This window comes from Salvelinus alpinus, chromosome 2 (genome assembly GCF_045679555.1).
Source record: "Salvelinus alpinus chromosome 2, SLU_Salpinus.1, whole genome shotgun sequence".
Classification (NCBI taxonomy): domain Eukaryota; kingdom Metazoa; phylum Chordata; class Actinopteri; order Salmoniformes; family Salmonidae; genus Salvelinus; species Salvelinus alpinus.
The window spans coordinates 21,806,099-21,820,822 of NC_092087.1; the positions used below are offsets into that span (position 1 = coordinate 21,806,099).

Consider the following 14,724-nt stretch of genomic DNA (forward strand, 5'->3'; position numbering starts at 1 on the left):
AGTGTGCCTTAGCTTGCTGATGGTGGCTCGGTGTTTGCCCATTCCTTTTGCAGGCCGTCTGGGTTTGTTTCCACAGGTGGCTGGACCTCTGAGTCAGTGTGGCGGAGCCTGCCGCCATTATGAGCCCTGGATCAACATTTAATATGAGCACACTCCCCGGTGCCTCTGTCTGTCTGAGCAGAGGGCCGAGCAGGGGAGGGGAGAGGAGGAGAGAGGAGAGGAGGGGAGGGGAGGGGAGAGGAGGCGAGGAGGGGAGGGGAGAAGGGGGGAGAGGATGGGATGGGAGAGGAGGGAAGGAGAGGAAGGGGGAGAGGAGAGGAGAGGAGGAGAGGGGGTTGAAGGGAGGAGAGGATGGGATGGGAGAGGAGAGGATGAGAGGAGAGGTGAGGAAGGGAGAGGGGGGAGAGGATGAAAGGGCAGAAGGGGAGGGGAGAGGGGGATAATGTACAGTGGCTGGCGTGCTTTTCCTTCCAGATTTCCTTTGATACAACAAGAAGCCCTAGTGGCACGTTGGGTTTACAATGAGCTCAATGCCAAACCCCCAGGAGAAAGGCCTCTAATGCTGGTATAGAAACAGTAGATTCCTCCTCTTAGTAACGCTTCAATTCAGTGCTACAGGTGGAGCATTAGGGCAGACTAAAGAGAGAGTTGGTGCTCTCTGATCCATTCTTTAACCAGAACAGATGAGAACTGATGGAATAGGATTTTCTACACAGACGGGTAAATGTTCTGTATTTGTTTAGAGAACTGTTTTTCACTGACAAAGGAGCAGTGTTATTATCTAAATATTCATATCTAATGCATAACAGTATACTAAAGTGTTATAGATATTTCATGTGTTATGTTATAGCTTTGGTGAAGAAAAAAAACATATGGCAACTAGCTATAGATGTATTAAATGGGTCATATGTTTGGTGTGGCAGTGTTTGTTGCCACCCTTTGGTGTACATTATCACTCCATTATCCGTACATTATCAGGTGATTATGCTTTTCGATTACATATGTTTTGGAGCTGGATATGGAGTGTTCTATAGGGTATATTGTTGCTCTGTAGCTCTCTGAGTCCCTCCACACCTAACAGATGGTCACATCCAGCTAGCCTCTGAAAACAAACATACGCTGAGGAGTTGCCGACATGCTGGTTCAGAAAGGGCTTGAACTGCCCTGGAATATATCTGTGTTAAACTTCCTGTTCAGTAGCACATCGCCAGTGATATAAAGTGCTGTGAAAAAGTATTTTCCCCTTTCTGACTTTCAAATAAAATTTTTGCATATTGTTGGTACTGAATGTTATCAAATCTTAAACCAAAACCTAATATTAGATAAAGGGAACCTGAGTGTACAAATGACCAAAACATTTTTTGACTTATTTTATTTATTTAATTAACAAAGTTATGTAACACCCAGTTCCATAAAGTCCTGATTGGTGGAATGCTGCAGAAATGGTTGTCCTTCTGGCAGTTTTTCCCATCTCCGCAGAGGAACTCTGGAGCTCTGTCAGAGTGACAAAGGCCCTTCTCCCCCGATTGCTCAGTTTGTCCGGGCGGCCAGCTCTAGGAAGAGTCTTGAGGGTTCCAAACATCTTCCATTTAAGAATGATGGAGTCCACTGTGTTCCTGGGGACCTTCAATGCTGCAGACATTTTTTGGTACCCTTCCCCAGATCTGTGCCTCGTCACAATCCTGTCTCGGAGCTCTACTTACAATTCCTTCGACCTCATGGCTTGGTTTTTGCTCTGACCTTCACTGTCAACTGTGGGACCTTTATATAGACAGGTGTGTGCCTTTCCAAATCATGTCCAATCCATTGAATGTACCACAGGTGGACTCCAATCAAGTTGCAGAAACATTTCAAGGATGATCAATGGAAACAGGATGCACCTGAGCTCAATTTTGAGTCTCATAGCAAAGGGTCTGAATACTTATATAAATAAGGTATTTCTGTTTGTTTTTTTACTGTTTTTTCACTTTGTCATTATGGGGTATTATGTGTAGATTGCTGAGAAAAAAATAATAGTTAAACAATTTTAGAATAAGGCTGTAATGTGGAAAAAGTCAAAGGGTCTGAATACTTTCCAAAGGCACTGTAGGTCCCCGACAGCTGTCAATCACACATATGACCTATAATTAGACGCTTGGCTGACACATGTATTAAATGAAACTGTATAAATATAGCAAATCTAATGCTATTAATCATTGATTATTGACGTAACCCAGAGTTATATTTAGATCCGGCATGAAAGACTGGTAATATCAGATTCAGTGGTGAGTATGTTGAGAAATGTCTGTGGATAGAGTTTATTTTAAGGTCCTGTGGTTTGATGGGGGACATGGGCATGACTCCCGCCTTGTCTTGGTATTCAGACAACTTCCTGAGAGACAGTCAGACAGTTACATAGGAATGTAGTTTTCACTATGTTCAACAGAGGGACTTGAATGTAAACCAGCACTTGCCTGCTTTGGCTTTAGACAGGCATACCAGAGTAGAGTTACTGGTTTAGAAACAGGTCCTGCATAAACATGGATATTAATAAACTGCTTTTTACACTTTTTAAATAGCAGATACATTTGATTTATTTTTACTATGCTGTGTTGTTTTCACTTTGAAGCTGTGATACACCAGGACCATTTTGTTTGTTGACATAAGTTGACATAACAATATTAATAATACTTATTATTATTATCATTTTTAGGTGGCTGCTCATATTTGTCCTATTTCACACATGTATTAATATGAATGTGCGAATTTGAAATGTGTTTTTGCATATCCCACTCTCCCTATGAGACCCTCGGAGAGTGGGGACATGGCCAGACATCTTCCTCTGATTATGTGCAGGCACACCTTAGTTTTGTTAGCGTGTAAACACTGGAAGACTTTAATTAGACCTACATGCTTCCTGTACTGTTTTTTATCTCCACAATTGAACCACTAAAAGTAACATACAGTACATGAACATGTGGTATCGTAGAGCTGTTGTTTGTTGGTGGTCTCCTGAAATGTTTAAGTAGAATAAAGGTAAACATTTAACAGGATCTTCCAGCTTATTTAGTGAAACCTCAATGTTTGTCAAGCAGCAGTATATGAGTACCATCCTGCTAAGCCCTACCTTGTAGGGTCCCACAGAGTGTTTGTGTTTGGTGGAGGGCCCGAGCAGTGGAGAGACAGCGGGCCTCTCAAACAGCACTGCCCTGTAGGGTCCCACAGAGTGTTTGTGTTTGGTGGAGGGCCCGAGCAGTGGAGAGACGGCGGGCCTCTCAAACAGCACTGCCCTGTAGGGTCCCACAGAGTGTTTGTGTTTGGTGGAGGGCCCGAGCAGCGGAGAGACGGCGGGCCTCTCAAACAGCACTGCCCTGTAGGGTCCCACAGAGTGTTTGTGTTTGGTGGAGGGCCCGAGCAGCGGAGAGACGGCGGGCCTCTCAAACAGCACTGCCCTGTAGGGTCCCACAGAGTGTTTGTGTTTGGTGGAGGGCCCGAGCAGTGGAGAGACAGCGGGCCTCTCAAACAGCACTGCCCTGTAGGGTCCCACAGAGTGTTTGTGTTTGGTGGAGGGCCCGAGCAGTGGAGAGACGGCGGGCCTCTCAAACAGCACTGCCCTGTAGGGTCCCACAGAGTGTTTGTGTTTGGTGGAGGGCCCGAGCAGTGGAGAGACAGCGGGCCTCTCAAACAGCACTGCCCTGTAGGGTCCCACAGAGTGTTTGTGTTTGGTGGAGGGCCCGTGCAGTGGAGAGACGGCGGGCCTCTCAAACAGCACTGCCCTGTAGGGTCCCACAGAGTGTTTGTGTTTGGTGGAGGGCCCGAGCAGTGGAGAGACGGCGGGCCTCTCAAACATCACTGCCCTGTAGGGTCCCACAGAGTGTTTGTGTTTGGTGGAGGGCCCGTGCAGTGGAGAGACGGCGGGCCTCTCAAACAGCACTGCCCTGTAGGGTCTCAAACAGCACTGCCCTGTAGGGTCCCACAGAGTGTTTGTGTTTGGTGGAGGGCCCGAGCAGCGGAGAGACGGCGGGCCTCTCAAACAGCACTGCCCTGTAGGGTCCCACAGAGTGTTTGTGTTTGGTGGAGGGCCCGAGCAGTGGAGAGACGGCGGGCCTCTCAAACAGCACTGCCCTGTAGGGTCCCACAGAGTGTTTGTGTTTGGTGGAGGGCCCGTGCAGTGGAGAAACGGCGGGCCTCTCAAACAGCACTGCCCTGTAGGGTCTCAAACAGCACTGCCCTGTAGGGTCTCAAACAGCACTGCCCTGTCCGTACATGGCTGCTGAACCGTGGAGAACCAATCAAACAAACACTCCAGTCTCACATGGAAGGTTCTGTAGGAAGCGTCCTGTTACTGTTTCCTTGGGAATGTCTGTCAAATGCATTCTTAATTTCGTCAGAGCTCAGACCTTCAGATGACCAGAGAAAAGCATCCTTGGCGGATGTCCATGGCAGTATTTGACAGAGATGTGGAGGAAAGACAATGATAATTATACTTTTCTTAGAAGGAGCATCTCTTAGACAGTATTAACTTCTCTAGGGTATGTGGGACGGTAGCATCCCACCTCGTCAACAGCCAGTGAAACTGCAGGGCGCCAAATTCAAAACAACAGAAATCCCATAATTTAAATTTACACCATTTTAAAGATACACTTGTTGTAAATCCAACCAAAGTGTCCGATTTCAAAAAGGTTTTACGCCGAAAGCACACCAAACGATTATGTTAGGTATGAGCCAAGTCACAGAAAAAGACAGCCATTTCTCCAGCCAAAGAGAGCAGTAACAAAAAGCAGAAATAGAAATAAAATTAATCACTAACCTTTGATGATCGTCATCAGATGACACTCATAGGACTTCATGTTACACAATACATGTATTTTTTGTTCGGTAAAGTTCATATTTATATCCAAAAATCTGAGTTTAGGCAAGACGCTACTGTCTCACTTGGCAAAAAGCCTGAGAAAATGCAGAGCGCCAAATTCAAATTAATTACTATAAAAATCACTTTCATTAAATCACACATGTAAGATACCAAATTAAAGCTACACTCGTTGTGAATCCAGCCAACATGTCAGATTTCAAAAAGGCTTTTCAGCGAAAGCATAAGATGCTATTATCTGATGATAGCACAACAGTAAACAAAGAGAGTAGCATAATTCAACACTGCAAGCACGACACAAAACGCAGAAATAAAATATAAATCATGCCTTACCTTTGACGAAATTATTTTGTTGGCACTCCAATATGTCCCATAAACATCACAAATGGTCCTTTTGTTCGATTAATTCCGTCAATATATATCCAAAATGTCAATTTATTTGGACCGTTTCATCCAGAAAAACACAGCTTCCAACTTTCGCCAAGTCACTACAAAATATATCAAAAGTTACATGTAAACTTTACCAAAACATTTCAAACTACTTTTGTCATACAACGTTAGGTCTTTTTAAACGTTAATAATCGATCAATTTGAAGACGGGATGATCTGTGTTCAATACAAAAAGAAAACAAACTGACACAACTTTTTTCGTAACGTGCCTCTTCTCAAAAAATTTACTTCATATGACCCTCATTTACGATAGCCCTACTTCTTCACTACACAAAGGAATAACCTCAACCGATTTCCAAGGACTGGTGACATCCAGTGGAAGCGGTAGGAACTGCAAGCAAGTCCATTAGAAATCTGGTGTCTCTAAGAAAACACATTGAAAAGACACTGACATCAAAAAAATACAAATTCTGAATGGTTTGTCCTCGGGGTTTCGCCTGCTAAATAAGTTATGTTATACTCACAGACATGATTCAAACAGTTTTAGAAACTTCAGCGTGTTTTCTATCCAAATCTACTAATAATATGCATATCTTATCTTCTGGGGATGAGTAGCTGGCAGTTTAATTTGGACATGCTTTTCATCCAAAATTTCTGAATGCTGCCCCCTAACCTAGAGAAATTAAAATGTCAACAACACAATGAGACTCTCTCTAGCACTTGTCACTGATCTGCTGTGTTGGGTTTCAACAGTGTTAGTGGAAACCATCATATAAACCCCCCATCGGTATGCCTAACAGGGATGGTTTGTGAAATGAGTCAGTTGAGTGTGCATGTGTGTGTTACTGTTTCTGTGTACAGCAATTTTCTGTTCCAAATGGATACATTGCTCTCTTGTTCCCCCTCTCTCTCTGCAGAGCTGAGGTCCACTGGCACTGCCCAGCACTTTGCCTACCTGCTGAACACGTCTGACTATCGTATCCTGCGTATGGACGAGGACCACGACCGCATGTACGTGGGCAGCAAGGACCACATCCTGTCCCTGGCCCTGCATGACATCAACAAGGAGCCGCTCATTGTAAGACCTTACAGTCACTAACGCTTCACCTCTTCACCTTCCCTTACCTCCTGTCACCCCCATCACCATCTCCTCCCTTCCCTCCCCTCTCCTCTCCAGGGCCCTATAAACCCGGGTGAGGCTAACCCTTTACCTCAACTCTCAGAAACGGCCCCCTAGGGTCATATGTTCCGTTCCGCTGCCCTGCGTTGGATATTTTGATTAGCTCACCTCCAGTTTGTATTTGACTGCACCATTTTCTGGAGATGAGGGTTGTAAAACTACAAAAACTAAATCTAGATATGACCATTCCTAGTCGGCTAATGGTACCGTGGGCGGATATCCCTGTGGCAGGTTTAGCCCCACAGCTATAAAGTCCAGTGATGTGGAAAGGGTTGTGCGATGGGTTGGGTTATTGCTATAAAATGACCTCTGTTTTCCCCCCACCTTCAGCTCCACTGGCCTGTCTCCCAGCAGAGGAAGACTGAGTGTCTTCTAAGTGGAAAGGACACCAATGTAAGTATTTCTGTTGACTCTCCATTTCCACACAACTAATTCAGCATTTATGTTTCAGGTCAGGTGATGTGTGCCACCTGTAACATGAAGTCATGTATTTTCTTTATATATTGAACATCTATAAAGTATATATTTTTTACTCACCTCTATTTGTGTGTCTGTATTGCTAGGTGTATATAGCCTAAGTATTTATTTGAGTTTTTAGCTTAATGAAAAAGGGTTCAAGCGAAACCATTCTAGTGGCACACACCTGTGTGGATTTCATTTGGCCCTGTAAAAGCCTGGTTCCCCTCTGTCTGGCCAGACAGACAGGGCAGGACTGGCACTGAACAGCTCATAGCAGACCAACCACCCTCACTGTCTCCCTTCGGCCAGTGTAGGGTCTGGATAAATAGATGACTGTTATACTGGTATATTGAAATATTTACATTCTGTACCTTGTTCTATCTGTGTATCATTCATGTTGATAATCCATTCTTGTTTGTCTATGTTTGTCCCCATGCAGGGCGAGTGTGGGAACTTCATCCGTCTGATTGAGCCGTGGAACAGGACCCACCTGTATGTCTGTGGGACTGGAGCCTACAACCCCGTCTGTACCTACGTCAACCGTGGACACAAAGCACAGGTTAGAGCTCCATGCCTTTTGGAATACACTAAGTGTGTGTTCCCTAAGCTACAGTACACAGTGAAGAGGTGAAGGAGGGAGACTACGGCTCTGACATTCAGTCTCCATCCCACACCTCTAACCCAGCCTTCCTCCCTTCAATCTTTCTCACGCTCTCTCTTTCCATCCCCACACCTCTCTTTCTCTCTCTACCTCTCTCTCAATCCTGCTTTCATTCCTACCTTCACAAACCTCTACCCCTCCTGATATCCACAGCATCATCTCCTGCCCCCATGCCTAGGCAACCATTGGAGTCTCAGCCTGCACACAGCTGTCGTCCCCAGCGCACTGTTGCTGTTAGCGTTACTGTTACGGTGCTGTCTGTTTAGTCTCACTCCTTAATTGGAAGTCTTGAGTTTCCTGGAGCCGGGCATCACCTCCACAGTGTACTTCCCTGTTTTATTGCCCCTCTCCAATACCCCCAGCCCTGCTGCTTTAAATTCAACACTTGTTCCTTAACGATGGTCCTGGGGCATTTAAGAGGGAATAAATAAAAGTTGTGGATAGATAATATTTCCCTGTTTCCTCCTCTCTGAGGACTCTGCCTGATTCAGAGGACACAGTTAGACCTCTTCACACCCCTCTGCTATTTCATATGGATCCATATGACCCTTACTAACAAAGGGCATCCATCCATCCATCCACTCATAGCTCTAGCAGCCCTGTGCCTCTCAGTTGGCCTGCTCCCTCTTTGCTCCCTCAGCCTCTAGTCCTCACCATGTGAGGAGTTGGGTAATTGGCCATGGCAGCTCCCATTATGGGGTGCCAATGGAATGTCCTAGTTATAGTACATTAATGAGATGGCTTTTATTTTCCCTTCACATCGAACAGACAGGTCAGACTCTTCCCGTGAGCCCTCGCTCTCTCTCTCTGGAGTTAAGTATGGGAGCAGAGATGTAAAATGGTACAACCATACACACACACAGCTTTTTCAGACAGGAAACCATGAGAAGGCGAAACGCTGCTCAATGCCAGAAATCGGCTCATTTTCTAATGTGGATGTATACACACACATGGACACTCCTTCTCATATGTCAGAAACCTGCTTTTGTAACTGAAGACATGCAGATCAATTGTTAACAGCTTGCCAGATTTCAGAATTCTTTCTTTTTCAGTTAAGCCATTATTCAGGCGTGATTTCCTTTTTACAAACCTAAAGGATAGTAGCCTACATGGGGCTATGATAGCTAGTATTATCTGTAAAAGACAAATATTGGTTCTTGGCAGTGGCTCAGGCCAGAATTGAGTGGATATACCATACTGTGAGAGACTGTATTGACTCAACGACAGGGTATAGAACGGATATTGCTGATGTTCGTCCCATCTGGTGAAGTTAAGCTACACAAATATTCATCGCACAGAGAATGTAGAGAATGAGAAATCCATACATTTTCCTCACAAGCTGTCCGAATGACATTAATTAAACAGTCATGCAGTCACATCAGTCCAAGACCAGTTTACAGAGTTACTGAGCTCACGTCAGGTCCTGCCTACTGCAGGTGCGTAACGTCCAGAATGTGTCGCTGTCTCCTGTTTTAGGCCGCCATGCACCTGCAGATGCCCCAGACTGGAGCGAGGGCTAACCGCGCGGCCAAACCCAGCGCTGTGTTCGAGACACTGGGACTGCAGGTGGGACGTGGGTCAGGTGCCCGTCACTAGCCTGGGCGGTTCTGCCTGTCTGCCCCTGAGCCTTGCCCCTATGTGCTGGGGAGTGCACTGGCGACCCACTCTGGGCCTCAGCTTGCATGTCTTCCCCTCTCTCCCTCTCTCCCTCTCTCTCTGTAGGGGGAGGGCTGTGCATGTCTCCTGACCCCTCTGTTCTGTCTGTGCTCATTCTGTGTCTTGAAGCACTTCTGTCATCATCAGTTGAATTGTCCCACTGCGTTGGGTCTCTAGTGTAGTTGACCGCTTATCTCCTCACTGCTAAGCATGTCTTCTCTAGACCCTGTCCATTTGGAGAAAATAAATTGGTCGTTGAAATGTTTGTCTGTTTTTGTTTCTTACGTCATATTTCTGTTGTGCATTGCTCTCGTTGTTCATTTGTCAATTTTTGTGTAAGCCTCATCTTTTGAGCACGCTCTCTTTCTCATTCTCACTCACTCACTCACTCACTCACTCACTCACTCACTCACTCACTCACTCACTCACTCACTCACTCACTAACTCACTCACTCACTCACTCACTCACACTCTCTGTCTCTCCCTCTCTCACACTCTGTCGGTGTGTGTGCTGTTGAACTGATTCTCCAGTATTTGTGTCACCTGCTTCTTATGCATGAGATAGATGACAGTCCAGCACTTTGTGATTTTCTACACAAGGTCACACAACATGTTAATACACTACACAATCAAATATAGATCTTTCATTGAGGATCAATACAGTATAACACTGACACCATCGATGACTGATGTATGACAGTGTTTCTAACTAATAAGCCCATTTGTGGTAGATAAATTCATCTCTACCCTCTCCTCCTTACATTGTCCTGTCACTTGTGTTACAGGACACAGAACACCCCACCCTCCAGTCCTTCACCCCCCCAACCCCACCCCACCCCACCACCCTCTCCCTCTGTAGGAATGTGTGCCAACCTCTCCCACAGGTCTCACACGGTTAACGTCTGACCCACTCTCACTGCAGCCCTGTTGGTTCAGGACAAACACAAACTGCTAAAGCAGAAAGGAAATAATAGATCCACATAGCTGAGCAACACCATTCACAGTACAGGAAGGAACTCTTAACCCTTAGAAGGACAGGGCCATTATGTTTGAATGTGTTGCATGCAACACTTAGTCCTTTGTCGGGTAACATCTTTCATAAAGGGTTTAAAAACATGTTCAGAGAATATCCCTTGGCACATGTGACCGCATGTTCATTAACATCTGACATCTCTTGCAGGGAGCTGCCAACACCTTCAGATTTACATGTGTGGTTGATTTTAATCAAAGGTGAGAGGGAATATCATAAGGGTGCACGTAGGAGCCAGTGGAGAATAACATTGGCAAGCGCCTCACTTTCTCCTGCTCAGGTGTTGACGGACAAGGACAAAGGTGTCTTCGTCTCTCTGGTCCCCTAAGTCCTCGATTGGAGAGTGAGGGATTGGGGGATTTTACTTGTTCTGGTTTGTGGCAAGGCTACAGGGCATGTCATCGCATGCCATTGGCTGTTTCTCTCCACGACTCCAAATACCTGCCAATCACCTTTCAGTGCTGTGTATAGAGACACCAGGAGTCATGAGCATCAGTCATCCAGACTCCATCCCAGGCATGTTTTTGCTGAGCAGAAGTACAGGTCTCAGCAGCAGTAGGGCTACATAAACAGATTTAACCAAGAGAGGATGAGAGACATTTGGCATATGAGAGATTGTTGTGCAGAGAGAACAGCCCTTGACGCGTTATGCCCTCAGTCATTCTAGTGCACTAGAGAGGAATTAAAAGAGTTGGATTGAGATCCTGTTTTTTTTCTGTATGCAGGCACTCTCATTAGTCTATGTTTCATCCTTTACAAACCACAATGCCTTATAGGCCCCAGAGGACCTACTGGAAGAATATTGAACTGCCTCAATTTTCCCTCCACCAGGGAATCACACTGACATGATGAAGACCACTATGAATTTATTGCTTCTTTCTTATGATTTTTCCATTTCAGGAATACATATGGCATTTGGAGCCGGGAAAAGTGGAGTCTGGGAAGGGAAAGTGCTCCTACGACCCAAAGCTCAACAGCGTCTCGGCTTTGATCAGTGAGTATCATCATCCAGGCCACACTTGGCCACATGCTGGAGATGTCCCAGTCCAGTCCAGTTCACCCAGTTTGTCCCCATGGCTCTCTCAGTGACTCTGACGGTCCCTGAGGCTATGTCCCCTGTGTACGCCTCCTTTTATCTCCCACTACTACAAATGGCCACCTCCTTTATCCCCATTTTTTTGGGGGGCAACTTTGTTAAAAATGTTTGTATTGCCTAAAATCTGTCCAGGCAGACAAAGTATCATTTTTCATTCTGTTTCTATTTTCCATGAGATGGATAGCAGAGCAATGCTGATCTCATCTCTGATGATAAAATCAGAAGGGATCACGCCCTGTTAAGAATCGGATTTAAGGAGCTGTGGGCACAGACCAGTGGGTTCACAGTTTTAATAAGCCAATCCTTTCCATGGTAGCTTTGTGACTTTCATTGGAAAAATACCAAGAACCAATCATATTCATATGATTTGTTGTGGTCATTTATCATGAGAAATCCAATCATATGCTTTTCTGACCAATACATGCAGATCAATCACATGACACATTGCAACATGTTTGGTTTGTGGTAACTTCATGTTGTAAGGTATGGTGTTGGTGTTGGTGGATCTTCTAAAAGGAACCATGAGGAAGTTGAGTGTCCTCCACCCTCCACTCATGGTCATTCTGCCTGGGACAGACCTCACAGTTGTCACCAGTGTAAATTGATCCTGACTGTGGGGTGGGACAGTCAGTGTAAGTTGATCCTGACTGTGGGGTGGGAAAGTCAGTGTAAATCGTCAGCACGGCCTTCCCACGTTAGCACACTGCCAGCTGACCAGGGCGGAACCAGGGAAGCAGGGAACCAGGACGAATGAACCCCCGTCTCTACCAGTTAACATCAGCTATGTGTGACTAATGGCGGGGAATAAGAACTGGATACTACTTTGACCCCTAAAAGGTCACACATGTAGGTCTACCTCCTCACGCCTACCCCTAGATATCATACACGCTCTATACTGTAGATCAAGGCCTATGTTGACTCTACTTAGTAAAGACCTGGAGAATTGAATTAATTATGTTACATACTAGTAGTATAGTTGTTTCTGCCTTTGCCCTGAGCCCCTGTTGTCCCATTAACCCCACCCCTGAGAACTCCCCGTAGCTACTAAATGCATGCTGGGACACCTGCTCTCATATGAGGCCCAACCAGCAACTGGAGGAGCAACATTCAGTCTCCCCACTGATTAACAAGACTCTGGTCCTTCTACCCTGTGTGTGCCTTATTCACATAACTTTAAAAAGCCTGGGTAGTGGCTAGTCCCTTTGGCCAAACAGCGTGATCTTCATTATGTGTGTATTATGATGTATGCTGTTCATCTGTCTTTGTCCACACTGTGTGCTAAAGATGTCTTTGACATTGACACCCTGGTGATGACAGTCTAAAGATATTTTGCTGGACTTTCGTAAGGGAAAGCCCTTAACAATTTTCAAAGACTTCAGTCACCCAAGTCGTCAACTGTTCTCTCTGCTCTTGCACAGCAAGCGGTACCGGAGCGCCAAGTCTAGGACCGAAAGGCTCCATAACTACCCCCAAGCCATAAGACTGCTGAACAATTAATCAAATGGCCACCCGGACTATTTACATTTACCCCCCCCATTTGTTTTTACACCGCTGCTACTCGCTGTTTATTATCTATGCATAGTCACTTCACCCCTACCCCCATGTACAAATTACCTCGACTAACCTGTACCCCCGCACATTGACTCGTTACCGGTACCCCCTGTATATAAACTCGTTATTGTTATTTTATTGTGTTACTTTTTATTATTTTTTACTTTAGTTTATCTGGTAAATATTTTCTTAACTCTTCTTGAACTGCACTGTTGGTTAAGGGCTTGTAAGTAAGCATTTCACTGTAAGGTCTACACCTGTTTGGCGCATGTGACAAATAAAGTTTGATTTTGATATTAAAGTATTGGGCACTAGGGTCCGCCAGGGGGACTTGCCAGGGACTGAAGGTTTAATTTGGGTAGTGGGGGTTTCTGTGTAAGGAGCGCCTCAGTCCTTTATGCCAAGGGTGTGGCTGGCTTTATATCAAAGAGTCAAAGTATTTGGCTCAGTGGATTAATCTCTTTCCCTCTCCCTCTGTCCTTCCCTCTCCCCTCACTCTCAGATGGTGAACTCTATGCTGGGGTCTACATTGACTTCATGGGAACAGACTCTGCCATCTTCCGTACTGGGAAACAGACCGCCATGCGTACAGACCAGTATAACTCCAGATGGTTAAATGGTAAATAAATGTCTTCTTTAATAATATTTAATGTTTACAAAATCCTCAACTCTCCCCTTTAATAAACAGGAAATGCAAACAGTTTGTAAATGATATCAACCAGATGTTCAGTGATCTTCATATCCTCTTATTCATCTTTCTCTCCGTCTCTCTCTCCTTCTCCCAGACCCTTCCTTCATCCATGTGCAGCTCATCCCTGACAGTGCAGAGAGGAATGACGACAAGCTTTACTTCTTCTTCCGTGAGAAGTCTGCTGAGATGGGCCAGAGTCCTGTGACCCAGGCCCGCATCGGTCGGATCTGCCTGGTGAGCACAGCCTCAGAATGGATTGTACCACATTCACAAATAACAATGCATGTGACATGCACAGCAAATATACCCCAGTTTCATAAAGAAAGGGAAAGGAACCAGTCTTGGTCTGTAGAACTAATGTTTGTCTAACACTGACTCGCTGAAATCCATGTGTATTTAACCTCCATGTGTACAATACATGTCTCTATCCTTGAGATGGAACCCTGACATACGACCCTATGATCGTCTGACCTCCTGACTGGTAGTCTTAAAACGTATTAAATGATGTAGTATATTACGTATTCAGGTAACAGAACAGCAGGGTAAAAGCCAGATCCCCTAAACCAGTCCAGCAGCCCTTCCTTCTACAGCAGTATCCTCTAGTACAGGGGTATTCAACTCTTACCCTAAGAGGTCCAGAGCCTGCTGGTTTAATGTTCTACCTGATCATTAATTGCACACACCATTTGTCCCAGATCTAAATCAGTCCCTGATTAGAGGGGAACAATGAAAAAAATGCAGTGGATCTAGCTTTGAGATCCAGAGATGAGTTTGAGACAGCGTGTGGTAATTTCCCTGACCTTCTCCCCCAGAGCTGCAAATTGAGACGATCAGCAAAAACAAATAACAGGGAATGTGTTTGTCCCTGTGGGGTCAACTTGGAGCTTAGGATGCATCTTTCTGGGCTTTGCTTACAAACATGGAGAGCATAGTGTTTATTCAGTTAGTCACCGTGGGTGTGTGCTTGCATGTGTCAGATCTTTAGCTGCTCACAACTGTTTATTTGAGTGGATCAGGTAGTGACCCTGCACACAAACACCCATCCCACATTCAGTGGGTTCTACACTCTGAACTGTTCTATCATTCACTGGTCCCCAGTGATACTGTTCTATCATTCACTGGTCCCCAGTGATACTCTTCTGTCATTCACTGGTCCCCAGT

General features: G+C 45.3%; 1 protein-coding gene across 4 annotated transcripts in view; it reads left to right on the top strand.

Moving 5' to 3' along the window:
* LOC139556349 (semaphorin-3F-like) overlaps nucleotides 1-14,724 on the top strand; it is a 103,333-nt gene that overhangs the window by 60,895 nt on the left and 27,714 nt on the right. For 2 of the 4 annotated variants that reach the window (XM_071370227.1, XM_071370217.1), the window contains exons 3-9: nucleotides 6,157-6,317; nucleotides 6,750-6,812; nucleotides 7,318-7,437; nucleotides 9,016-9,105; nucleotides 11,126-11,219; nucleotides 13,375-13,491; nucleotides 13,658-13,797. In XM_071370227.1, coding sequence (XP_071226328.1) covers nucleotides 6,157-6,317; nucleotides 6,750-6,812; nucleotides 7,318-7,437; nucleotides 9,016-9,105; nucleotides 11,126-11,219; nucleotides 13,375-13,491; nucleotides 13,658-13,797 — 785 coding nt within the window. The remainder of the gene's footprint in view (nucleotides 1-6,156; nucleotides 6,318-6,749; nucleotides 6,813-7,317; nucleotides 7,438-9,015; nucleotides 9,106-11,125; nucleotides 11,220-13,374; nucleotides 13,492-13,657; nucleotides 13,798-14,724) is intronic. The other 2 variants (XM_071370247.1, XM_071370236.1) reach the window with 1 other exon arrangement.